The sequence below is a fragment of the Hermetia illucens genome, chromosome 4, assembly GCF_905115235.1.
Source record: "Hermetia illucens chromosome 4, iHerIll2.2.curated.20191125, whole genome shotgun sequence".
Classification (NCBI taxonomy): Eukaryota; Metazoa; Arthropoda; class Insecta; order Diptera; family Stratiomyidae; genus Hermetia; species Hermetia illucens.
Genome location: NC_051852.1, coordinates 148,537,945 through 148,564,912, shown reverse-complemented (window position 1 = coordinate 148,564,912; position 26,968 = coordinate 148,537,945). Strand labels below are relative to the sequence as shown.

The 26,968-nt window shown below is 43.1% G+C and overlaps 1 protein-coding gene across 3 annotated transcripts; it reads right to left on the bottom strand.

Moving 5' to 3' along the window:
* Positions 1-5,518: 5,518 nt before the first annotated feature.
* LOC119655446 (transcription factor Dp) lies at positions 5,519-25,404 on the bottom strand. Of its 3 annotated transcripts, none has more exons than XM_038061343.1 (9): positions 25,008-25,404; positions 15,255-15,331; positions 15,025-15,156; positions 14,889-14,962; positions 14,433-14,748; positions 14,099-14,334; positions 13,948-14,030; positions 6,927-7,010; positions 5,519-6,716 (listed from the first exon to the last, which is right to left on the bottom strand). In XM_038061343.1, the coding sequence occupies exons 1-9, from the start codon at positions 25,048-25,050 to the stop codon at positions 6,553-6,555; spliced, it is 1,209 nt and encodes a 402-aa protein (XP_037917271.1). In that variant the 5' UTR covers positions 25,051-25,404; the 3' UTR covers positions 5,519-6,552. The 3 variants fall into 3 exon arrangements, with proteins under 3 accessions (XP_037917271.1, XP_037917270.1, XP_037917272.1); XM_038061342.1 differs by having other exon boundaries at positions 24,926-25,403; XM_038061344.1 differs by having other exon boundaries at positions 25,033-25,403.
* Between the last annotated feature and the right edge of the window lie 1,564 nt (positions 25,405-26,968).

Genomic DNA, 26,968 nt, shown 5'->3' with positions numbered 1-26,968 from the left:
CACGCCCCTACAGAGGAGACTGCAAAGTCGGAGAAGGATACCTTCTACGAGGCAGTCGAACAAACCCTCGAAGCCTGTCCCAGATATGATATCAAAATCGTACTTGGGGATTTTAACAGCCAAGTAGGGAAGGAACCCATATTCAGGCGATACGTTGGCTCTCATAGCTTACACCAAAATACAAATGATAACGGACTGCGGATTATTCAATTAGCAGTGTCACACGAAATGGTTGTTGGAAGTACCTGGTTTGCGCGCAAAGCGGTCCACAAACATACGTGCGCCTCTCCAGACGGGACCACTTTCAATCAAATTGACCACGTGTTGATCGAATGCCGCCACCTCTCAGCCGTGATGAATGTCAGAACATATAGGGGGGCCAGTATAGACTCGGATCACTATCTCGTTGGCATGGTGCTCCGAGGTCGAATAACAATACCACGTAGAATCCCCTCTGACAATCAGGTGAGAGCGAACACTGAAGCCATCCACAACACAACCCTCCGCGACACTTATAAAAGGGAAATGGATGTCGCAATAACTGCAGCTAACAGAGGACTTGGAGATGAAGCATCAACAAATGATCTTCACAATCACCTGAAGAACGTTATCATGGATACGGCCACAAACATACTTGGTCCCAGCCGCAAAAGGAGTCGGAACGGCTGGTTTGACGATGAATGTAAGCTAGCAACGGAACGGAAGAATGCTGCATACCGAGTAAAGTTGCATTCTCAAAGAACGCGGGCACGCGCAGAGACTTATCACGAACCCCGTCGAGCGGAGAAGCGACTTCACAGATGGAAAAATAAAGCCTGGGAGAGCCGACAAGTCTGTGAACTAGAAAAGTACATTGAGCAACCGCACCAGGCGCGCAAGTTTTACCAAGTCAGCAGGATGAAGCCTTATACACCTCGATTCTCATCCTGCCGAGGCAAAGAAGGAAATCTGATTTCCGACAGAATGGGCATATTGGAACGATGGGTTGAGTACTTTGATGAACTACTGAGCAACCAGAACATCGGAGAGTTGGAGGTCCCTCCAACTGAAGACGACAGACAAATACTGCCATCACCAAGTGCAATTATCGGCTTAAAAATCATAAGTCGCCAGGAGTCGATGGAATTACAACCGAATTAGTTAAATATGGAGGCGACCAATTACACCAAGTGGTTCGTTCATCAACTTGTACTCAAGGTATGGGACAGCGAATCAATGCCTGACGATTGGCAACAAGGCATTATTTGTGTCATACATAAAAAGGGTGATATCAAACAGTGCAGCAATTATAGAGGTATCACGTTGCTGAGTACCATTTATAAGAGATTCTCCTCTATCTTGCTAGGCCGGATAGCCCCATACGCCCAGAACATCATTGGCCCATACCAAAGAGGCGTCACCCCAGGCAAATCAGCAACAGATCAGATTTTCTCTCTGCGCAAGCGATGGAAAAACTGTTGGAATATGGACACCGGTTGCACCATCTATTCGTCGACTTTAAAGCCGCCTCTGATAGCATAGCCAGGGTGAAACTGTACACGGCCATGAGATAATTCGGTATTCTGATGAAACTGATAAGACTGGCTAGGCTGACCCTGACCAATGTGCAAGGCCAGATAAAAACAGCAGGATCACTCTCAAGACAATTCAACATCAACAACGGTCTACGAGAGAGAAGAGAAAGAAGAGAAGAGAAGAGAGAAGAATCCTGCGAAGAATTTTTGGCGCTCTACATGAGGATGGACGATTCCGTAGCCTACATAATGGCGAAATCTATGAGCGATACCATGACCTTCAGGTTGTGGATAAAATCCGGCTCGATAAGTTACGATGGGCGGGTCACTTAATCCGTATAGATGAGGATGATCCAGCCCGGAAAGTCTATAAGGGTAATATCTATGGTAGAAAAAGAAGACAAGGCAGACCTTGTCTGAGATGGAGCGATGGCGTAGGTCAGGACGCCAGACAGCTTTTAGGGATATCGAATTGGTGGACCTCGGCGCAAAACCGGAATGTCTGGAGCTCCTTATTGATGATGATGAAAGAAGCCTTAAAAAAACGCCAAAATTTACAAAAAAAGTTTGACATGGCGCCAAAAATTTAGCTTTTAATTTTTTGTCTGGTTGGAGTAATTGACCTAAAACAAAATAATTCTTTGCGACCCCATCCATAAGAACTCATTTCGTTGTAGTATTGACGAATTGATATGTGATGATGACCTCATGCAATTTGTATAGTGCACGAAATTCATAAAAAATGGTAAAGTTTTACCCCCTATAATTTTGTTAGTAACAGTTGGGTTTTCTTCAAACTTGACCAAATTGTGCATTATGTTCTTCATTACACGCATGCTAAATTTTGTACTTCTGGGATGAACATAAGAGGGGGGGCGGTTAAATTTCTGGAAATATACTATTATTAACTGTATTTGTGCAAATATCGGAACCGGATATATTTTGAGGTCTAGATTTTGTAGAGATGCACCACTGTGATTTTTTTCAGATTTTTCGGTTGGATAGGTTCTGAGAACGAGACCTGTTACACTTTTTGATGGTCATATTTCGAGCCCCCGCTTGCCTATGTTTCACCCGATATCAAATATGGAATCAGTTTCGAAAAGTACCAATTGAGCCCTTTCTTTTGACACCCCACATGGCTACATTCTCTGAAAAAAAAATTGTACCCTCCATTCAAATGCATGGGGAGCCCCCCTTAAACTTAACACAAAATGGCCCACTTACTGCATGTAAAGGGAACACCAGATTACATACTCTCACCAATTTTCATGACAATCGGTGTAGTCGTTTCCGAATAAATCGGGTGTGGCAGACAGACGGACAGAGCAAACAGAAGAAAAATCGCAGCCCCATACCGATTGAGTGCATTGCGAACGTCATGCGCTTACCGTACAACTTTAAATGAATCAGCTTATGTGATAGCCGGCATGATCCCCATCGACATCTTGGCGAACGAGGACCGACGCCTTTATGACCCATCATATGTAATCGGTGAGTCCTATTCCAATCGTCGGCAATTGGCACGAAGTGATTCTATTTTGGAAAGGCAAAAAAGGTGGGATGATTCACCTAAAGGACGCAAGGACACACACCTAACTCAATTCCTAAGCGGACACGGAGGGTAACGTGCATACCTTTATCGCTTCGAGCGTGATGACTCCCCATATTGCCCGACATGAATCCGGAAGAAGCGGAGCATGTTGTTTTTAACTGCCCGCGGTTCCCTGCACACAGAGCGGAGGTGGAAATTGACGCCGAGAAACGGTTGACACCCGAGAATATCGTGGACCGCCTGCTAGCCTCTGAAACATCGTAGAGGGCGATGGAAAAATTAATGAAGGCGATCCACAATCTGCTGAGGAAGGAGGAGCTTCGGAGGAAAGTTACAAATAACGACAGAAGCCGCAGTTCATAACTGATCTTGCCCCACGATGTAATACCGAAATGGCAGTCCCGCGGGGTAAGCGAAGGAGAAGGAGGTGGTTTTAGTGAGTAAAAGTCTCACATAACTGTATGGCAGGAGCCAGCGGTAGGTTTTGAATCTTTCCACCTTCCAACGTATAAAAAAAAAAGACAGACGTGCATGTCCGAGGGTATCTTTCCAGCACCGTGGAAGCGGCAGAAGCTGGTGCTGCTGCCTAAGGCTGGCAAACCGCCAGGGGAACCGTCTTCCTATAGACCCATATGTCTTCTAGACACTGTGGGGAAAATGTTGGAGCAGGTTATTTATAATAGACTGCTTCCAGTCGTCGAGAGCCGAGGGGGCCTTTCAGATAGGCAGTATGGGTTCCGTAAAGCCCGATCAACCATTGATGCCATCAAAATGGTTACTGGCTTGGCCGAAAATGCAATTCACGGAAGGGGCTGTAGCAGCAAATATTGCGTGGTGGTGACCCTGGATGTGAAGAATGCATTCAACTCGGCCAATTGGAACCTTATACGAAAGTCTCTGGCGACGATTGGTGTTCCCACCTACCTTGCCGCTATTATAGATATCTATTTGCATGAGCGAACATTGTGATATAATACCGATGATGGACCCAAGGAGTACGTTGTCTCCGCGGGTGTCCCACAGGGCTCCGTACTGGGCCCACTACTGTGGAACATCATGTACAATGATGTGCTTAACCTTCCGGTTCCGGAGGAGGCCACGGTGGTGGGGTTACGCCGAAGATATAGCACTGGTTGTGGTCGCAAAGCATCTCAAGGATGCTGAGTTGTACTCAAGCGAAGCAATCAGTGTTGTTAATGCTTGGCTAGAGAGTGCCGGACTGGCACTCGCTGAGGAAAAGACGGAAGCGGTCCTCATTACTAAGCACCGCAAAAGGAATTACGCCTGTATTAGAAGAAAACTTAATTTTAAGCAGCACATAGAGCATACTTGTAAAAAAGCATCCACCACGAGTATGGCTCTCGCAAGGATGATGCCGAACGTAGGAGGACCGCGGCATACTTGTAGGCTCCTCATAGCCAGGGTGGTGAGTTCTATCATGCTGTATGCAGTCCCAGTTTGGGGAAACGCGCTGCAGGTTTTAGGCAATGCATATAAACTGAGTACGGTTTACAGAAGAATAGCCTTAAGGGTGTGTTCTGTCTTCAGGACCGTCTCAGACGATGCAGCGTTCGTCGTCAACCGAAATGATGAACATTTTGGGGGAGTCGGGGGTGGTTTTAATGGGTAAAAATCTCACACTCTGGCGTGCCGAGGCCAGTCTTTTGAAGATTTCCACCACCATAAAAAAAAATAAAAAGAAAAAAAAGACAGACAGGCAGACACCAACTCGATTCTAATAAGGTTTTGTTTCACACAAAACCTTAAAAAACAGCCTTCACAATGATATAATTTTTCATTTGCCTTTTTACATGGCAAGTGGTCGGCTTTTCCAGTTCCATATATATCTCCTCACTTCTTTAGGGCATACACACAGTTTTTTGTTTTCTTATTTCATTTCTACTTGATGAAAGGCTCTGCTTCAGTCTCATTATCATTAACACTTGTGTGTATGGTGGGGAGAAGCTACGGCTTCTGAGCACTCAGGCCGTGTTGGCCCATTGTACTCGCTCATTAACACTTACTTGCAAGTGATAACTCTACAGCATCGGGGCAGCATAAACACAAACGTGAACATCCATGACGAACTAGGAATCAAACCCGGAACAACGAGATCGAGGCTCAACCAAATCGACTATGGCCCCGTCACTTCAAACTTCACAAAAGTGTAATCTTCCGCAGGTCTGGCTATATTTGGAACATAAACTCCACAAACGGTGATAAGAACACGTGGTTAGCCGGCTTTGTCTCACCTAGGGGTTTTTGAACCTATTCAAAAGCATATTAATTCCAATCTGAAGATGATTCCTTGCACATGAACATGAGTAGAACAGGAAGGGATAGCTGACCGAATAGTGAAACATTGAGAAGGTTCAGGTTTTATTGTCGACTTACAACAGAGGCTGAAAACCTCTGGATAAAGCAAGGTCATTTCCAAAGAAAAAAGTAATAAAAATATGATTTTTCTTGTAATTTAGAAACTTGCAACTTTTCGCTTCTTTCGAATAAGGCGATGTTGCACAAAGAACCAATATAAGGAAATTATAGATTTATGCATATATTTTGAATGAAATATTTATATCTTTTTGGGCGCATATCCTATGCTGGTTACAAAGAAACTTCCTAAGTTAAAAATTAAAATTAACAAGTACAATTTTATATATAAAAGCCAAAAAGTGTTTTACTTGCATTTGTCTCTGAGAATATTTAGACCATCTTATCAAAATAGCCTTAATTAATCCTTTTTCTATTTTACAATATTTTTTATTCTGTGACTAACGTACTTTCCCATGATCTATATAAATGTCTGAACAAAAAAAAAGAGTGATGAAAACTTCGATATAGAAAAATGCACATCACATTGCATACTTTTTGAGTGGCTTCGAGAAAAAAACAACGCCAAGTTATTGGTGAATGGAGAACAAAAAAATCCATATCGGCCAATTTAGAAAATATAATCACAATACTAGATAACCAAACGTACCTTAAATTCATCCTAACGTTTATATTATATAGACTAAGTGAGTTAACCTTGTTACAATTAAATTTGCGTCACTTTTTGGGCTTTAACTTTGAATTTTCCTAACTGGAAAACATAATTACTTCACAAAACAATACAGTTTAAGGGAGGAACTTCAAAATTGAAATTCACCCGTGTCTATTTATCTTTTACACAGATAAAATACAAAAAACATGTAATAAACACAATTAAGAAATAAAAAAGAACAAATCATTATATTTTACTTTTATGTTCAATTTATATTCTAAATAAAAATTTCATAGATTACAATCTAGTAAGCGACAGAAAATTAAAAATAATATATATTCATATTTATCTTAACCAATTACAATTGCAATTGTAACAATACCAACTCAGTCGTTATTGTTTGTTAATTATACTCTTATTAAACATGTGCGGCGGTGTCGACGTTGAAAATTAATGGCATTAACTGCGCTCGCAAGCGCAAAATGCACTTTTATTCTTCAATCGACATCGCTTGATTCTGATATACAATCATCCTCATCGATAACGCTAACCTGATCCGATGACTGATCCAATGATCGAGACTGCGAGGGATCTAACACTTCTATGTTCGAATCTGAATCCCATTCGTCCATTTCAATATCATCTTCGCCTCGCCCGTACGCTGGGAAGGTAGAAAAAAGTCAAGTTTATAGTTTTTTTAAAGAAGAATTAAGAGGAGATCCCAGTTAGAACTTCGTATATAATTGCGCAAAAGTGTAAAGTTAAATAATTTTCCTTTAAAGATTAGTAAGAGTAAAAGCAAATTCGATGCAAACACTTGAAAATATCTAAGATGTTAGTTATATTGATGCAGTAAGGATTTAATACTCACCCTCAATGTATTTTCCAAAAACTTTTGGCAACAAAGACTTCGCCTTCTCAATATCTTCTTTTGTGCATTGTCCTTTATCAAGACCTAGAAAGAAGAAAAACAAAACCCAACTAAAATAATAACTCTTGAGCATGTATTTGATGAGTATGAATTTGCCGACTTGACTCACTGGTAAGTTATTGGCTTGCTATACGAAACCACAAAAAAATAATTGGAGAATATATTGTTATTACTACTTTGGAAAAGCTACAAGAAATTGCAATTTCTCGTTACTTAACGTTAGAGCAAGAATTTCCAGAATGTACCCAGATGTTCCAAGTTCATTCGTATAATGGAATCATAACCGGTTCGTCGCAAAAAACTTCAAAACTGCACCCTTCCTATCAACGTGGGATTGATGTTGCTAGAAAGGCGCTACACAGGCGCCGCTTCCTTGGAGAAGAACTATTTTACCATATATTACAGCGGTCATTTAATAACCCGTATTCAGACGATACGTCAAATTTTTATATGGTTTTCATTTAGTCTTTAGTGGAGTACAGCGTGTCAACCACAACTGCGCGCCATCGTTCGCGGTTACCTTAAATCAAATTGTCGCTCTCCTTAGTGTTTGACCTATCCACTGCCACTTCCGCCTTTGGATCACATTGCGTACGGGTGCCAGGCCTGTTCGCCGGCTAAGGTCTTAGTTTGTAATAGCATCGGCCAACGTACTGCGATGATACGACGCAGATAGGTGTTGACGAAGGCGTGGAGCTTTTGAATAACAGTGGGGGTTTCACTTTCCATGTGCTATTCCCATATAGCAACACAGAATCTTGATGTTGAAATAATTGCATTTCTAGATTTTAGACCAGCCCGCGGAAGCGGATCTAGCGCTGTTAATGTATCGGATATCATCCAGTTCGGTGCCACCGTCGGCGAAAATCTTGTTTCCTAGATATACAAATTGATCGGCTCCTTCGATGCTCTGTCCATTAATACAGACGGGGAGAGTGCCATAACCCGTCAGACGGAGAATCTTGGTGTTGTTGATATTTATTTTCAGTTCAACTCTATTTGCCTGTCCTTCCAAATCCAGAGCTGTTTGCCCAAGGTCAAGAAAACGGATGGTATCAGCGCAGTCGAGATGTTTGAAGAAAAATGTCACAGTCCATTGGACTCCTCCACGTCCTCCAGACAAAGCAGTATGAATAACGACATCGACAACAAGGAGAAATAATGTTGGTGACAAGATGCCACCCTGGCGGACTCCGATTCGCACCTCAAATTCCTCTGAGATTTTACTTTCATGCCGCACGTGGCATTTTGCGCCATTATATGTCGCTCTGATAGTGTAGCTATTAGTTTCTATTCATTCCTCTCCTGCGTAGAACACTCCCTATTGACACTGTCCAAAGCTTTCTCGAAATCAACGAAAAGCAAGTGAAGCGAAGATCTAAGTCCTATTGCTCCAAAATGATCCATGGGGTGTTAGTTAATGTGGTCAAAGCAAGAGGATTCGGAGCAGAAACCAGCCTGCTCTCTGTTGATTAATGTTGATTATGCGTTCCAAGATTACTTTAGTTATTATCTTTGCGACGTACGCAGATAACACTCCAATTCTTACAAGTTTAAAATTTTCTGGTCGCTAGCCCACAAATTTCTACACCTTTTAGTCGCCTCTTACGACAAGCAAGGAATACTTTTAGTGTATTCTCAAGTTTCAACCCACAGAGCAATTTGGTTAGCCCATCATGAAACGAGGCATTACTAACTTCTGCATGCCTCTCTCAAGTTTGTCGTGAACTGGCTTTATTGCAACTACAGTAGACGCTCGAAATAACGAATACGCGACGGGGACGGAGACTCTAATCTGTGGAAGCGACAGGACATCAGTTGTTGTAAACCTTTGCGTGTTGACCGTGGCGCCAAAAAATGGAATCGGCGATCGAGCAACATTATGCAATAAAGTTTGATGCTAAACTGAAAAAAAATCTCTTGAGGAAACTGACAAAATAATTCGTGAGGCGTCCGGGGAATCTGCTTTGTCCTACTCAAAAGATTCGAGGTGATTAAAGGCCTTAGAAGAGGGCCGGGAAGAGTTTCTCGACGAACAACGCTCTGGGCGACCGTCGATCAGCAAAACTGAAAACAATTATCCAACAATTGTTGGACTCTGCCCGTCGATTGAGTATCAAGATGGTTGCCAATGGATTGGTAAACTGTTATGTTTCGCAATGGTACTGAAGATTTAGCGATGAGGGAAGTGTATGCCAAACTCGTATTCAACGTGTTGTCAGACGACCAAAAGACCAAACTAGCGGAAATTTCAAGTGAACTTTTGCAATGTATTGAATTTGAACCTAATTTCGCGCTGGACTTGGATAACGTCAGCACTGGTGATGAATCCTAGGCTTTTCAATACCACCCAGAAACAAAAGGACAAAGCTCTGAGTGGCACACCGACCAATTCCCCAAATCGTCAAAGGCAAGAATGAATAAATCAAAAGTAAAAAAATTGTTCATTGTCTTTTTCGTAAAGTAGTGGTCCGTAAAGAATTTGTTCCTCAAGGATAGACAGTCAACGCTTCCTGCTATGCGGATGTGCTGGAAGGACTTTGAAAAAGGGTCATCGAGATGTGGAAAAACGTCTCCGTTGCCTTGAAACTCTAACTCCAACGTCAACGCGCCTTGCCACAATGCATTAGTAGTCCGCGAGTTCCTGGCCAAACACTAGGTGTCAACGATGCGCCATCCCCTTATAGTCCTGAGGTCGCTCCAGCAGACTTTTTTCTGTTCCTTTGAATTAAAGCAGCCCTGAAAGCACACTTTCGGTCCATAGAAAAGATCCAATTAGCCGTGACGAAGACTTTGCGGGGGATGGGATTGGCTGAGTCATCCAAAGTCGTGATGTTGCTGTACATATGGTTTGAAAGTTTCGGCTGATACCAATAAGGTGTGTAAAGACTCGAAGAGTTACAGGGTAGTCGCTTATCATCACCATCAATGGCGCAACAACCGGTATCCGGTCTAGGCCTGCCTTAATAAGGAACTCCAAACATCCCGGTTTTGCGCCGAGGTCCACCAATTCGATATCCCTAAAAGCTGTCTGGCGTCCTGACCTACGCCATCGCTCCATCTTAGGCAGGGTCTCGTCTTCTTTTTCTACCATAGATGTTGCCCTTATTGACTTTCCGGGTGGGATAATCCTCATCCATAGGGATTAAGTGACCCGCCTACCGTAACCTATCGAGCCGGATTTTAACCACAACCTGACCGTCATGGTATCGCTCATAGATTTCGTCGTTATGTAAGGCTACGGAATCGTTCATCCTCATGTAGGGGGTCAAAAATTCTTCGGAGGATTCTTCTCTCGAACGCGGCCAAGAGTTCCCAATTTTTCTTGCTAAGAACCCAAGTTTCCGAGGAATACATGAGGACTGGCAAGATCATAGTCTTGTACAGTAAGAGCTTTGACCCTATGGTGAGACATTTCGAGCGGAACAGTTTTTGTAAGCTGAAATAGGCTCTGTTGGCAACCAACAACCGTGCGCGGATTTCATCATCGTAGCTGTTATCGGTTGTGATTTTCAATCCTAGATAGGAGAAATTGTCAACGGTCTCAAAGTTGTATTCTCCTATCCTTATTCTTTTTCGTGTTTGACCAGTGCGGTTTGATGTTGTTGATTGATTCGTCTTCATTGATGTGCAGCCCAAGATCTCGCGCCAAGCGTTGCCTGCTCGATCTGGATAAAGGCAGTTTGTACGTCTCGGGTAGTTCTTCCCATGATGTCGATATCGTCAGCATAGGCCAGTAGTTGGGTGCACTTAAAGAGGATCGTACCTCTTGCATTTACCTCAGCATCACGGATCACTTTCTCGAGGGCCAGGTTAAAGAGGACGCATGATAGCGCATCACCTTGTCGTAGACCGTTGTTGATGTCGAATGGTCTTGAGAGTGATCCTGCTGCTTTTATCTGGCCTCGCACATTGGTCAGGGTTAGCCCAGTCAGTCTTATTAATTTCGTCGGGATACCGAATTTTCTCATGGCCGTGTACAGTTATGCTATCATAGGCGGCTTTAAAGTCTATAAACAGATGGTGCAACTGTTATCATATTCCAACAGTTTTTCCATCGCTTGCCGCAGAGAGAAAATCTGATCTGTCGCTGATTTGCCTGGAGTCGCTTATACCGATGCCAATTAATGATTTCCCGTGCAAATTTCTAAGCTAAGCAACTCAAGGTGAGATTCAATCAGTCCTGAGATTTGCTCACCTAATATTTTGACATTCGCATAAGAACGGATATCATGCCCGACCCGAAAATACTGACGGATGCGAAGTATTAAGTGCTTAGATTTTTGCGTAGCCATCTCTGCTATTCCGAAGATTCATTCTCGGAACTCTCTCATCGATTTATTAGAAACTATGGGTGATGAGGTCGAATCCGTGTTAAAGTTAAAAAATCGGACTTTTTTTTAAGACGTTTAGTCACTGTGGAAGACGTTATCGTAATATCTTCACGGTTACGTGTACCTGTAGCAGGAGCTCCCTGATGGCTGGGCTCTGCAGGGCGAAATTTTGAATACTGGGGCTTGTGTATATTCCGAATCCCACAAATGTAATAAAAGTCTCGGGGCTCATCAAAAGTCTTCGTACGAATGTCCAATCTGTCGACAGCCCCAGTAGGCCAAATTATACTTGTTCTTACGATATTCTGAGATGCACTGTATTCTCACTTCCTCTCTAGATTTAGCAAAATTACCGTAGGAATTGCCAGAATAAGAGGCGTTTCTTTAAGGTTCTCTGGTCCGTTAGTAGAGAATTTCTTTCTGGAAGTTGAGTCTCAGCCGATGACGTAGAAATTGTACCAATGTGTCTTCCCTTTTCTTAAGGAACTCTCGAGTGGTTAGCCTGGCATGATTACGGCTCCGTATCAACCAATCAGTCAGTTATCTAGCGGATCCTTAAACTACTGCGAAGCGAATAGTCTCAAGAAAAGATTTTCACTCTACTCGTTTGGGAGAGTAGCCAATCTCAATACCAACCTCATGATACACTTCTGAAAAGAGTGTGCGCATAGGTGCAGAGCAGCCCGAAACACCCCTATAGGTTTGAAGGCCTGGCTCTTTTGTCACATGCATAAAAATGATATAACGACCGAATTCGTCATGTCCGCACCACATCAACGACTATAATCATGAAGCGACGGAGGCGTTTGTGGTCCCTAGATAGAGTAAAGATCAACCCAACCCATAGAATGTTTCTTTGCGGCCTCGCGAAATTCTCCCTGAAATTTGTGACTCCATATTCTTCACTCACTGCAGAACTCACATTAAATTCCTCCTCCTCCTCAACTGTTCTGGCAGGAGGATGTTAGAGTGGAATCTTAGGGATTCGTCTAAGGTCTGGAAGAGGGGAAGCATCGATTGAGGATGTGATGTGTCGTGGATTTTTCCCCATTGCGACGCTTAGACCACGAGTTTCTAGCTCCACGCGCACGGCTGAGCCGATATTTTTTATTTATTTTTCGAAACTTAGCTTTGCATGCGTTCTTTGCTAGATTTCTGCGTTTCGTTTTCAAGGTTTGATGGCGATCCCAACGCACCGGATCAAGGATGCGTGAAATTGTGTGAACGACACGAGAGGGGCTGAAATGCCTGCCAAATTTGTTGGGATACTTCACGCCGGCCTGTCAGCCACGCAGGAACAGTCCATAGTCCATCCGACCGCCTGTTGAACTGAAAACACCCTCACATTAACTTCCGCTGTGATAGGCGTTGGGACCCAAATTTCATATATTTTTGTGTTTGAGCATGAAATTCTCGTTTTCTGTGTGGCGACCGTCGGCAGGGCGCATTAACGCACACACGAACCGGTTTGCCTTATCTCCTTCCAGGCCGGTCGGACGGCCCAATAGTTTTCAATCGATCACCGACTGCCTGAACAGTCCAAACTGGCACACCAGGCGGATCCCATCTACGTTCCGGGTGCTGATTAACTACGGACTCTTCAGGCGTAACTGACAGGAGTATCGGAACATGGATGATGGGCATTAGTAAAGCTGCGTTCAGGTGCAGGCGGTTTCACGGTCAATTTAATTCTTTTTGGATAACTCGGTCCACACGCTTGACGCTGGTCAATCCCGATGGTCCTTTCTCACCATCATCATCAACCCGTATGCAGTCTAGGCCCACTTTAATAAAGAACTCTAGACATCTCGATTTTGCGATGAGATCAACCGATTTGATATCCCCAAAAGCTATTTAGCGTCTTGGCCTACGCCATCGCTCCATCTCACCCATACAGATTAAGCGACCCGCCCACCGCAACCTATTGAGCTGGATTTGGTCCTTCTCGCCCTCCTGCAATTCATCGAATCATAACAGGTAATTCATTGATCTTACTTGGACGTGACCAATATGTTAACCAAATAAATCAGAAATATGGTCGTTGGTGGTTCTGGCTTTTCTTTTGAGGCGAACAATTCAAGTTCAAAAAATAGGTGACTAGGTTTCTTCAAGGGTAGAGACAATTCATTAGACGCTGCATCATCTCGGCTCTGGTCGATGGTACACTGAGGGCTCGCTCAATTCCAAACAAAAATTAGTGCAGCTTCGGTCGGCTTAGACAAGAATATAATATCTTAATGAAAACTTGCCACGTTAAATAAATCAGAAATATGGCCGTTGATGGTTTTAGACTATCCAAGTTTTATTGAAAAAAGTTTAGGTGTTCGCGAAACCTTACAATCATATGATCAGCTTCCCGATGCGCCTTCAGTTGTATGTTGCAAAATATTCATAGATATCAGTAAAAGCATCTATAGCCTGTAATTAATTCAATAAAAAACCAAATAAAGACCAATAAAATAAAAGGGAAAAATGAAACATCCTTTTGGCAATTTCACTTTAGATCTTAGTTGTGTTGTTATAGCTAGGGTAGACCTCTTCGAAACTGGCCAGTTTCGCCCTTTAAATTTCATTACAAACTAAAGATGAACTGAATTATGTACATGAACAAAATAACAAACACTTACCATGCAGCAAACCCATCCGTTTAAGCACTTCAACATCATCATGAATTTCAAATTTATCATTAAATTTAAAATAATATTCCGATCTGCAAAGAAAGAGATGCCAAACAGTTATTCATCGCATATTCTTCGGCGAAATCCTTCAATGCCTTACTTATCTGTCGAAACACTGCAGTTGATTTTTGTCGTTTTGTGCGTATTTACAATGATGAATGGCAATTGAATCGATGAATTTTGTGTAGGAATGATACCATTTCTTTCTTTCTGTTTATTCCGCTCCACGAGTGATTGAAATGAAATTTGTTGTAATATTAACTCTTTTAGTTCTTGTTTTTTACGTTCGATTCGTTCCCGTTTCTTTTGATTTTCTTTCTTGATATAATCGATTTGCTGTAAGGAGGAATTCGTGGGAAAGATTTGGGGATTAGCATGTGGATATACCAGTATAGATCAAAGGATTTAGAGGCTGATTGAGGATGAACACTTACCTGGACCGAACTCGTTGGTAAGCCAATCCAACGAATTTCTTTCTTATCCTTTAGTATAATATTCATTGCCATTAGAACATTTAAGGCATCATAGACACGACGACGGATATTTTTTTGATCACAATTAGCCGTTTCGGTTGTTTGATTACATGATTGGATTTCCTCGGCCACCAATTCATCGGCGACCTCATTGTACGTTGTTGAGCCTTTTTCTTTGACTTTTTCACAAACCTTCATTGAAAAATGCCGCAGACCTTTACCCACTTTGTCGACTTTTCGTCGTTTTGAACTTTGTACTCCATGTGTGCTTGAGTGACTGTAGAAACAATGAGATAAAATAATGTCATCCTCATTTGTAAAACTTTGTTATAAGGGATTTTTCTTCAGGTCTTTTATGTGAGCACACTATAATCCATCTTCCTTAATTATTAAAATGAGGAAAGTAAATCTACTTACGCTTTTGTTTTTTGTGGCGCATTGTAGTGTTGAATGATGTACTTTTCCTTTGTACCGTCTTCACGTTTTATTGCCTTAAATATCACATTTGGTGAATAGATGATTTTTTCTTGTAAGCAAAATTTTATATACTTACCACTTCCTGAGTTTCATATCGTTGGGGGTTTTGCCGTGTGCCGCTGGTTTGTGTGTTTTTTATATATGAAGAACTGGCCGTAGCATAATTGCCTTGAACTCTACTGTGTGATGTGTAACCACTAACAGACTCCTATTAAATGGGAAATTCCAAGTAAAGTTAGATGGTATCCTTGGCTTATGAGTGCATTTCAGAGAAATGGAAAATTTGTTAAAACGTTTTAAACTTACATTCTGCCGTGAGTACATTTCGGGGCTGGAAGGTCGTTCTTGTTTTATTTCTGATTTGACAATTTTGAGTAGCTGACCTGAAAACGGAAGTAAACACAATTAAGTATAAAATGAAATTTGTGGATATACTGCTTCTGAATTTATTTAACTTGCAATGCTTCAGACCACACTAGATGCTTTCTTAAATGAAATTACAGGAGAATAATTGAAACCTGCTGCCAAGCAAAATAAATTAAAAATTGAATTTTGTGGCAGAGGGTGAATTGAGGCCTTTGGTAAAACGATGGCGCTCAAAACAGAAATACTATTCAAAATGCTTCGCTTCATAAGTGCCAAAAGTCGAGACAGGGGTTTCTCTACATAATACAGGAGTCTTTCACTGCGTAAATTACTAAAGTAACCAGCTGTGCTGCTACCAGTTTTCTTATTAAAAAGTGCAAATTCAGTCGCATATATATCGGATTCTGGACTGTGGATCTACACAGAATACCTCTTTATGTGTTGAATTTATGTATTCTGTCCTAAAAATCGACTTATGAAAGTGCCCATTTAATATCTCAGAACTAGGCTTCTGGAATAGGTGATGCTTTAGGTTAATATAATAATAATAATAATAATCGTTGGCGCAACAATCCATATTGGATCAGGGCCTTGAAGTGTGTTAGAGCACTTCATTCAAGGCCGCAACGGTACACTACAGTAGACTGTAGGAGGCAATGTGGTCAACATTGCGCTCTCCCGGGATTATTACCCATGATTTGACTCAGGTACTCATTCACTGCTGAGTCGACGTCAAATCACGATACAAATCCCACTGCCACCAGCGAGATTTGAACCGCAACCTTCCGTAAGACAGCCTTGTTCTCTTACCACTCAGCTATCCGGGTTAAGGTTTTAAGAATAGACAAACGCTCATAATTCTTCTTTTTCTTCAGCCTTTGTCCCGTTCACAAGCGGGGTCGGCTCGTCATGATCGGCTCTATCGAATGCCTGATCTGGATGCAATCTCGAGGCTTTTAAATCCCTATCCAACGTATCAAGCCACTGTTGTTTCGGCCTGCCTTTTGGCCGTTTACCATCGACTTTGATGTTCAGACCAATCTTGGTAAGTGAATTCTCGTTTGTACGAATTGCGTGACCATACCGTCGAAGATGCCTTTCTCGCACTATCGGTGCAACCCAAAACGATCGCGGATATCCTCATTTCGGATGTGATCAAAACATGTCACACCACTAGTCCAACGTAACATCTTCGTCTCCATTATCGCAAGACACCGTTCATGCCTTTTATAGTCGGCCAACACTCAAAACCATAGAGGGCGACAGGGCGGACGACATTGCGGTAAATTTTAGATTTGAGACGTTCGTTGATACGTCGATCACAAAGAACACCAGTTGTGGAACGCCACTTCAGCCAGGTTGCGTTAATGCATGAAGCAATTTCATAACGCAGTTCTCGATTGGCTGATAGCGTTGACCCGAGGTATTTAAATCGCTTAGTTCTAGGCAGATCACTGCCGCTGACAGTGATTGTGCCTGTTTCATAGGGATCGGTGGTCAAAAATTCAGTTTTAGACAAACGTTCATAATTAATGGACCAAAATTTAATTTGCTGCTGCGTTTTAGTGGCAAGCGGAATTGGATAGTTAAATAATACGGCGAAGGCTGCGTGATCGCCTGACTTCAATATTTTAATCAAGTTTGGTTTCACTTAAGGGGTTTGCCTTGGTGAACTTTTTTTTCAAACAACTCATAGGACTAAGCAAAAATAAAAAGGACCTCTGGAGAGAAACTGATGTCTGACGCATCGGCGGATAGCAAGCTGCTTTCCTTCAGTCAGGAGGCAGTGGTTGTCAATCAAAGTTCAGCGAGTACCAACCGCCTGCTAAAACTAATGACAGGTGGATGAAAGTAAAAGTGAGACCATGGAAGAAATGGAAATCCGCTCGAGAATCAATACTAGAAGCCTCTCCGCATTCTGAACAAGATTACAACCAGTAAGCAAGAGCACGCGACTGCATTGATTAGCGAACACATCCTTTTGCAGCCGAACGTAACCGACTTTATGAGGAAGTCGACCACCCAAGGAAAAGAGAGTTTGCAAGAACACCGAAATCAGATGACTACAGCAAAAACAAACGCTCAACAGCACCCTTACAGCGAGATGCTGAGGCGACACTTACAGTTAGAAGGTAGAGGTGCAAGATAATTGCAGATATTATTTTTTAAGGGTGTTTTATATAGATTTCCATCAGAAACTGAAAATGTGAAGTACGATTTGGAATGCAAAATCTAAAACCTATCGCTTTTTGAAATCGGATAAAGACTTCGAACCAGTTTACACTGCTAATAAGATATTGTAAGAAACAAACTTTGAGGTTTCGAAGCCGACGTAGGTAGGTAGTGCGGAAAGTAGTGTAAATCAACGTACCGCACTCAAAGAACAACTTCGCCGACCTAATGATCTTCAGCAGAGAGAAAAACATTGACGTTGAATTAACAAAGGAACCTAGAGGAAGGGTTGACCATTCAAAGGCTCCAACGTAATACAATTTATCGTGCCGTCCGAAAGATGTCGATTGGGATAGGCCCAAAATCTGCCCCTTTGCCATACTTTTCTTTGCTTCATCCAGCAATCTGAGGGTCTATGATATCAGTTTACTAATTGGTAGAGACCTTTCTTGGATCACAACTGAATAATCTTGAATTTAAATTCAGCCAATTCTAATCCATAGCTTAATAAGGAAGATACGAAAGAGCGGAATCACTTAACAACTTTGTTCGAAAAAGAGAGGATGAAAATGGATCCACAACGAACCAGCATAACATACTCAACGGAAATAGTCCCAGCCTTGCGACGAATCTTGGCAAAGAAGGTATCGAAACAGTAGGATCAAGCAGGATTTACACGCTCAAAGTGCAATTAGGCAATGAAAAAGACCCGAAGAGGAAAGAGAAAAAACGGCATCTACAGGATATCAAAGTGGCTAAACCCAATAAATTGGACCGCTACCCTAGTTTCTTCCTTTGAAAAGAGCCTCAAGAGCACCAATTGAATATAGAAGGGGACATGAAAAGTGCTATTTTCCACGGAAAATTACATGGCTTGAACCAGAATGTGTGAAAGTCCCAGGGCATCAAGGGAAGCCGTGAGGGATTTAGGTACAATATCTATACCTGACAATATGGGAACTACAACCACTTTCTCGAGACGCCAAATTTCTTTGATTTTCCGAGCCAGTGGCTCATGGTTCACTCTTTTCTCCACGTATTTCCGTTCAATGTTACTATTATAAAGGACAGCAACATCAAGAGCATACAGGGAGCGACGCGTTTTGTCAACTAACAGCACGTCAGGCTTGTTGTGTGGTATATGACGATCAATTGCTGGTCCCAATACATGCTGTAAGCAAAACTATCAAGTACTGCTTGCAAATCATACCGGTAAACCTGACATGTTCCCGTGATCAGTCCATGCTTGTATGCAAGGTTTTGATGAATTACCTTACATACATCATGTCTGTTCGTGCATTGGACCGGTGCCATTATAATGCAGCCAGAAATGGGATGATCCAACGTTTCTAAAGCCCAACCACACATTCTGCACTGGTTGTTCTCCACCCACTCTGTCATTATGAGTTTTTTATAAGCTTGGGTAGCAAACATGATTCCTTCCGTCTCAACAAGGAGCTCCCCACCATACAGCCATTTATTCGACAAATCGCTGCCAAAGAGATTTCACGCATTTACCGTGCATTGCCTTCGACTCCCATTCACCGATCCGTTCTTGGTCCGACTTCACCCCACTCAGAGGATTGGAAGATCGATCCTTCAAGTTAAGCGGAGTCAGCCCAGTCTGCCATATAGACAGCTACATGCAAAACTAGGCGCGTAGCGAGTCGACTTGGTGGTGTTGTTGTGTCGGCACGTCAACCACGCCCCTACCCCCGATATGACTAAGTTTCATCCGCTCTACAGCAGAGTTTGGATGATGTATTCGGAGTTTGGACATAGTAGTGGATACCCCTACTCGTACCAGATCGGTTTTCGTCCATGGCAATATTCCGAATGCATAAGCCAGCAAAGGGATAACGAATACATTCAATGTGCTTATTTTATTCTTCCCCGAGAGATGTGATATCAGTACCAGCTTTATACGTCGCAGGAATTCGGACAGCAGACCATCCTTCAGACCACCAACTCGAGCATTATTATTATTAATTAGTTTCTTGATCAGACGTATTATTGGGATTCTACTATATTACATTATGAAGAAATTGGCATTTAATTGAGAGCTTATAAGAAATACGTAGCCGAGAAGTATTGAATTTAATAATTCAAATAAACCTACGGCAATATTGTGCAGTTTTTGATTGTAGCGAAACTAGTTGCTCTTACCAAAGGTATTTATCATTATAGTTCGGAATAAAAATAAATTTTAGTGATCCAACATAAATCAGTCTCAATAAGGGGAAAGACTGAATCCTATACCTATCAATTTGGTTTCGACGCGACAGAAAATAAATACGCCTTTAGTATCCTTCTGTCCCTGGCGCGAAGTAATTAGTATCAGCAAGTTGGAATGATTTCAAACTTTTAGAACACAGAGGCCCTTGTAAGTATAGTATATGGTTGTCATGAACCCCTCTTTCTTTACTGTTCTACGCCATGTAGCTCTAGAGTGACCCAATCGACGGTCGTTCTAAAATAATAATGGGTTCCATTGCTCAACATAATCCGCAGTGGAGTTCCCACTACTTCTCAACATGTAACCTATCCACTGCTACTTATGCCATCTTATCAACACGTCTGCGGGTATCTGGTTCGTACTCCGACGGAGTTCTTTGTTTGAAATTGTCTTGGGCCATAGTGAGAGACATGAGTTGATGAAACCTTGGAACTTTCGAATTGGAGTGGTAGTCCCTTTCTATTGGCTGGTCTCAGATAGTAGAGAAAACAACTCCAATTTGTTGTTTCTCCACAGATTAACTTAAACCCGATCGTGGAAACATCCCATATTGATTTTGGGACGCTCAACTCCTTTGTAACTCAATGGAAGCGAAGGTAAACGACCGTCGGATGATGATTTTTTTTTTGAGGCAGATGTCAAAACATTCATTTTATTACGGACTTTTAGCTGAATATATGACCGACGATGACGAAGTGGTGTCGGTTCAGAAATCCACAATCCTCTCATCGTTGTTATTATAATCATCAAGATAATACCTCATTACATGCTCAAGCAAGTTGTTGCCAGAGCCCACCTAGGCATTTCGATTAGCCATCAATTAGCGCATTCTATTTGGATTTAGGATGCCTCAAGTCTTTAATAAGATTTTAATTTTGGACAAGCTTTGGTATGGGCGGATTTAATTTCAATGTAATTCTACTCATGTTGTGTTTTACGGATAAAAGAAGCTTTTAATATCACATAAAACGGTCACGCTGCTCCCAGGGCAGAGGTAGAATGGCATCAGACGACTTGTTTTTCTTTGGTTTTATGGACAGAATCCCGCTTTCTGGGCGTCTTCATGATTGCTCATGATGCTGCCAAGGATGTGAATGGGTCTCAAGTACTACTCCGCCACAGCTGACACCAGGGGGCGAGAACCACCGTGGCATGATTTTTCATGGAGGCTGACTGGCAGAGGTCAAAACGGACGCGGTATTCACTCTTCTTCCCAGTGATATCTGCCACTGGAAAAAGTGATTCAGCCTGTCTAAGGAAACCATCTTCGGTTTGCCTCCAACGTCTAGCCTGAATCTCATAGCGGCCTTGTTTCGTGTCGGCAGCGACTATATCAGTCCTCACCAGGACGTGGGTGAAGATTTCAACAAGTTTTTCGAGCTGCGAAAAAAGAGCAGATTCAAACTGATTTCTTGATTTGTTCATATTACGGCTGCAACGACAAAGTGCGTAATTCACTCTCGACACAGGGCCTCAGCACATTAGTGTTTCTTGTTCACTCCTTGGTGGAGTATAGTGCATCCACACAGTCAGATTGTACTTCAGTTTCACTATTATCACACTTAACGCAGTGCAAGTTATAAGCTCACCACAGCTAGACAAACACAATATGACACGGATACCCATGATAACTGGGATTCCAACCCAGAGTAGCGATCAATGATCGTGCAAAGAGCCTACAATGTCAAGATGCATAGTGTGGAAGCGCTTTGTTGTCCAAGGGAATACACCTACTTCCTTTTTAAAATTTCTAGCGTGTTTACACTTCTAGCGTCCGAAGAAGTCTCTTCCCCAAGAATTAACGTCCTTGTTCATGAACAGCTAGAAATAGTTGCAAAGGGCTACTCAGCTCGTTGTCCAAATGCCGGCGTAGGCAAGATCGTGCAATGATCGAAATACTTCGTTAGGAAAAGCAGCCAGAATGTACGGTCTAGGTCCCTTTTTAGAGTGGAGAGGAGGGCGACGTGAAGACAAGGAACTCACTAAACGTGTGTTTATTCAAAATCCAGGCTTTGAAGAACTTCTGGGCTACTGCGATTGTCGAAAATTTGACAGCGGCTGGGATGTTGATTTCTGAGAGCTGGGACAAAGCGACTAAGTTGTCTCTACCAAACAAATGTTGAATGTCCATCTGGGAAATGGGCAAACTCCCGTTGCGTGGTAGTCCAAACTGCCGCATGCGCTCTTTCATGGTTATCGGCGTATCCCCCGGACGCGCCATTCGAGCTATTAGTTGTTGACGTAACCGCCGGGCGCGCCCATTGCTCGATGGTGAGAGAGTCAAAGATCCACTCAACTTACGTATAAGATTCCAGCGAATAAAAACAAAAAAAGATAATGGATATTATCTTTTAACAAAGGAAACCTATTTTGCCAACGAAACCGACGAATAGGTCGCCTTAGACTGTCAACTTGTTAGAAAACAGTTAAGGATGAGTGTAAGCTTCTCGGAAAATCTTGGGCTGGAGCCTAAGGCAAAATAATTTCGAAAATCATGTTTGAAACTGTTGGCAAGGAGGTCCAATACCTCCTTAAGTTGCAAATTTCTATTGAATCGTTGAAATAAGCTTAATTCTTCCACGTATTTGTTTCATACTGTAGTCGATGAGCAAATTGTGTTGAAATGATTCGATACACATTTAAGAGACTAACTGAATTAGAGTTTTGGGTAGGTAGGGTAGGTATCAGTGACCGCTCCGAGGAGCCCAATTAGCGCTTTGGTGCACCGTTTTGATGCCACAAACTCGTAAGACCGTGACTGTTGTTATGGGAGCAGGGAGGCAGAGTCCAGTCAGCTCGGATCTTCAGAGCCAGCCCGTAGCATTCACGAAGGAAAGCAGCTCTCTGAGGTCCCCAAAGAATGGTTTACCCAGTGTCCGTAGCCTGACTCTAGCCACAGCTGGGCAATCGTAGGGAAAGTGCATGAGGGTTTCCCTTCCTTCTCCGCAACTTCGGCAATGCGAGTTGTAGGGTATGCCAAGCCTAGCGGCATGGTCCCCTATGGGCCAGAGCCCCGTGCAGACCGCCGTAATCTTGAATGTTATAAGCGGGCCAAATTCTCCTTGACTTGGCACAGCTTGTAAGCCTTCGCCATCTCAGGCCCGCGGCTGCTAGGTAGTGCGAGTAGACTCGGCCCCCGACAGCCGCCAGCGGGAAACCGACTGTATTCGCCGAAGGACTACCAAGAGCAGAGCCTTGCCTGACCAATCCGTCCGCCCGCTCATTCCCCCCATTGTTCCTATGCCCGGGAACACAGAAGAGAGTAACCTTGAGTGTGCCGTCCAGACGGTTCAGCGCGTCTCTGCACTGCCCCAACAGCCGGGACGACGCTCAGTACAAGGCCTTGATGGCCGCTTGGCTGTCGGTCAGAATGGCTATGTTACGCTTGGGACTCGAATCACGCTCCAGCCATCGACAGTACTTCCGCTTGGAATACACTGGCGAAACCTGGGAGACCATACGACTTGGATACACCGTGTGTAATCGAGAAAACCCTCGCACCGACTTCATAGGCCATCTTTGATCCATCCGTAAAGAATACTATGTCATAGTCTTGCAACACGCCGCCGGTCTTCCACTTTTCCCTGGTTGGAAGGTCCACAGCAAAGTTTCCCGCGAAGTTCAGCTTGCATGTGACATAGCCGGTGGGGGATGCCCAGATTTCCCGAGGTATTTCATCTAGGATGTTGCTGTGGCCGTAGCACATATTTAATGTGGAGGTCTAGGGGGAGGAGATGCAGGAGTACATTGAGAGCATCTGCCGGGCAGGACTGCAGAGTCCCAGTAGCACCCACGGTTCTTTGAATCCTATTAAGCTTCGTTCTATTGTATTTTTTCTTCAAAGCCTGCCACCATCCAATAGAGCAGTACGTTAGGATCGAACGCACTACAGCGGTGTACATCCAGAGAACCATCCTCGGCCGGAGACCCCATTTCTTTGCAGGGGTTCTCTTGCAGGCATTGAAGGCTATACAGGCTTCTTAACCCTCAGTTCTATGTTCAACCTCCAATTTAGCTTAGGATTACACTCAGATACTTTACATTAGAGGAAAGAACCGATCTTTGTTCATTCAGCCGTGGTAGATGGAATTCAGGTATCCTTGGCTTGGTGGTGAATAGCATCAGTTACGTTTTGGTTGGATTAGAGTTTGATTCGCCTTCTTATCTTAGGAATTACAGATTACTGAACATAAATTGTGTCATAACCAAAAGTAACGCCTTTATGTGCAACCGTATTTACGCCAGTAATAAAAGCTTCATTCACTCCTTGGATTACCGGCAATCATGAACGACCTGCCTTAAACATTATTTGCACTATTAATCCTAATTGGATGGGAAATCCCTTGAATTATAAAATCGATCAAGGTCAAAGGCTATAGTGAGCACCTGAGTTGACCTACATACCGTCTTCCATTCAGGTCAAGTCCATGAACTTCAGTCACAAAACCAAGCATTCCCTACCCAAAAACGGCTAAACCCCCTTAAAGTTCTAAAAATGACTCCAATTTCTGTTAAACCAACAAATTCCACGTAGATAAATTCGCCAATTTCACCTGCCCTTCGGAGACATTGTGCCGATGACTTTTGGCGGTTCTATGCAAATGCCTCACCGCAGCCACCAAATATTGCGTCTTATTTCACGTGGCCTTTGAGCCGGGCCAAAACAGGGAACCCGACACTAATTCAGAGTCCTCGTCCCAGAAATTAACCGGAAGCAACCAGAAAATACCCAGACCTCCCATAAAGTCCCCTACTTGCGTTTTGAAGGTTATATCTGCTTGCAAGTTGGCATTCCGCCGTAGACGGTGGAACCAATGTAAATACTGCATCAGCGATCAAATTTCCCACCAACGCACAATTTGGTCTGGATTTAGGTCGTGCGGAGCGTATTTCTCAGGTGTCCTGGACTTGGGGAAAGTTGGCGCGGAATTCGCGCCCAGTCCAAGAATGACTCGGGCACCCTCCGCTGAGATGCAGATGCCATTAGGGCAGTTTCGTTGGCATTCCGCAACCCCGACATTGTACGCGTTCCGGCTGCGAATAGGCCCGGCTCCCAATTTCTACAATCACCACCCCCGTGCAGAGCACTCCAAGCTTCACTATTGGCCCAGCCGGACGACAATTTCCGAATTTGCGAGCTAAAAATTTCTGCCTGATTTGCAACTCGTGTGGCGATACGCGCCTCGAAAAATTACAAACTTACCAGACGAATTTTGATATAGGTAATCACATTCATTCGTCATCTGTGACATTGTCCGAAGCTAATATACTAATAAGAAACTTGCAATGGTAATCTTGCGAACCGGATACCTTCCCTAAGATGCACATAAACCGCCAAAATTCACCCGGAAAAATTTCTTGACACCACGGCGTAAACTCAAAATGGCGAGTTCCAAATGGCCTCGCAAGCACTTGCAAGCACTTTTTTATCAATGATTTTTACGATCTTGTCACAAATTAAATTCCATTTGAACTATACCACTCGACGCGTAAACCTTTGAGGTTTCGTATGCGCTAATTTTCAAGTTGATAGGTGTACGCGTTACGCGATACGTGCCACTTAAAATCGAGGCATTTAGTGCAAATTTTCGATTTTAGTTGATGCTGATGGAGGAACTCGGCGCGGTAATTCGGACGACAGCTGATTCTTTTGGGAGCGCGCCATTCTCCGCTACACAACACATCAAAAATCGGCGGTGAAGTTAGGCGTAGGAGCAGAAAAGTGACGTTCAGGTGGCGTGCAGGAGGGCTAATTCGGCCGGATGTGCGGAAAACGGTTGGGCGGAAGTGGCAAAAAGGACGAATTTTCAGAAAAGTTGTTTTGCGAAAATTAGAGTGAATTAGTTTCAATGCAGGTCGAAATCTGAACTGAATGCGAGAAATTGTGAGATTGTGACGGTGCTGATTTTTCATTCATGTAACTACCCTTAAACGTATAATTACAATTCCCACCTCACAAAGTTTTCATATTTTCTAGATTGAATGCGATTTTTGTTTAATTTAAATTTAATCAGAATTAGAAAATTATTTTCACGATGCGAAAAACGTATAAAATATTTTAGTGTATGAAGGAAGGACGGAAGAGGATAGGGAGATGCCCTGTTAAATTATTGCAGTGATCATCCTCCCATAAAAAATGATGGCGCCCCAAAAGAGCACTATTTTCATGTCATAACGATAGGGGGGATAAAAAGGGTATGCAGGAGGAAAAAGCCCTAGCCTTTCTCCTCCAGGGGTAGGGTTGGCAAATCCAACTTTACCATGATGTCGAAACAGTTTCCATAGCTTTTTAAAGGGCTCGCGATTATTCAGCGGAATCTAAGAAAGGAGTCCTCCCGCCTTCATACCCTCCTTTTCCTTACAGGGAAGAGATTACAAAGTAAACCATACCGTTTTAACATGAAAATAGCCCCACTTTGAGGCGCCAGGTTTTTACGGGGGTGACTGTCGCAATTCTTTAACGGGTTGAGAAAGGAGGGACCTTTCTCTTCCTTCTACATATCTTCCCTATCTTAACCTTACTCTGTGAGGGCGCAGGGTAGGGTTATAAATTCGAAGTTTTCCATGGTGAATAAAAAAACAAACTCAACTTTAAAAGGGCATACCTTTTTAAGGGGTCGTGATCGCCACTAGTTTGCATCGGGGTTTAGGAGGGGACCTCCTCCTTCCTGCGGTTGGCAATTTCCTCCTAAGAGTTCCTGACAAGTTTGCACTTATCTTGTTCTGTACCACATAGTTCTAGAGTGCAATGGCGCATAATGAGGATAAGCTAGAGGCCTTGTTTTCGGAACCAAGCTAAAGGGAGACCGAACATCCTGGCTGACGTGTCCACATCTTCCCTTGAAGGAAGGCAGTCTTAAAAATATAATGCGGTGCTATGTATCTTCTCCATATTTGCAGTAGCTACAGAGGAAATTGTGGACATTTTTAGGATAATCGGGGATAACAAAGCCCTTAGTATAAGTTTAAGATTAGCAATGTTAGTTTATCATCATATTTAAGATATTTGTGTCGAGGACGTAGGAGAGATTATAGGGGGCAGGGAACCGAGGGCAGAGGACAGAAGATAGGGGACAGATGGGAGAGAACAGAGGACAAAGGACAGAGGACAGAGGACAGAGGAAAGAGGACAGAGGACAGAGGACAGAGGACAGAGGGCAGAGGATAGAGGACAGAGGACAGAGGACAGAGGACAGAGGACAGAGAACAGAGGACAGAGGACAGAGGACAGAGGACAGAGGACAGA

Coding starts and splice junctions, on each gene's coding strand:
- LOC119655446 (XM_038061342.1), bottom strand. CDS start 24,974: ATGTCACAGATGACGAATGAATGTGATTACCTATATCAAAATTCGTCT. Junction 14,335..14,432: donor TACCAACGAGTTCGGTCCAG/GTAAGTGTTCAT, acceptor TCCTCCTTACAG/CAAATCGATTATATCAAGAA. Junction 14,031..14,098: donor TGCAGTGTTTCGACAGATAA/GTAAGGCATTGA, acceptor CTTTCTTTGCAG/ATCGGAATATTATTTTAAAT.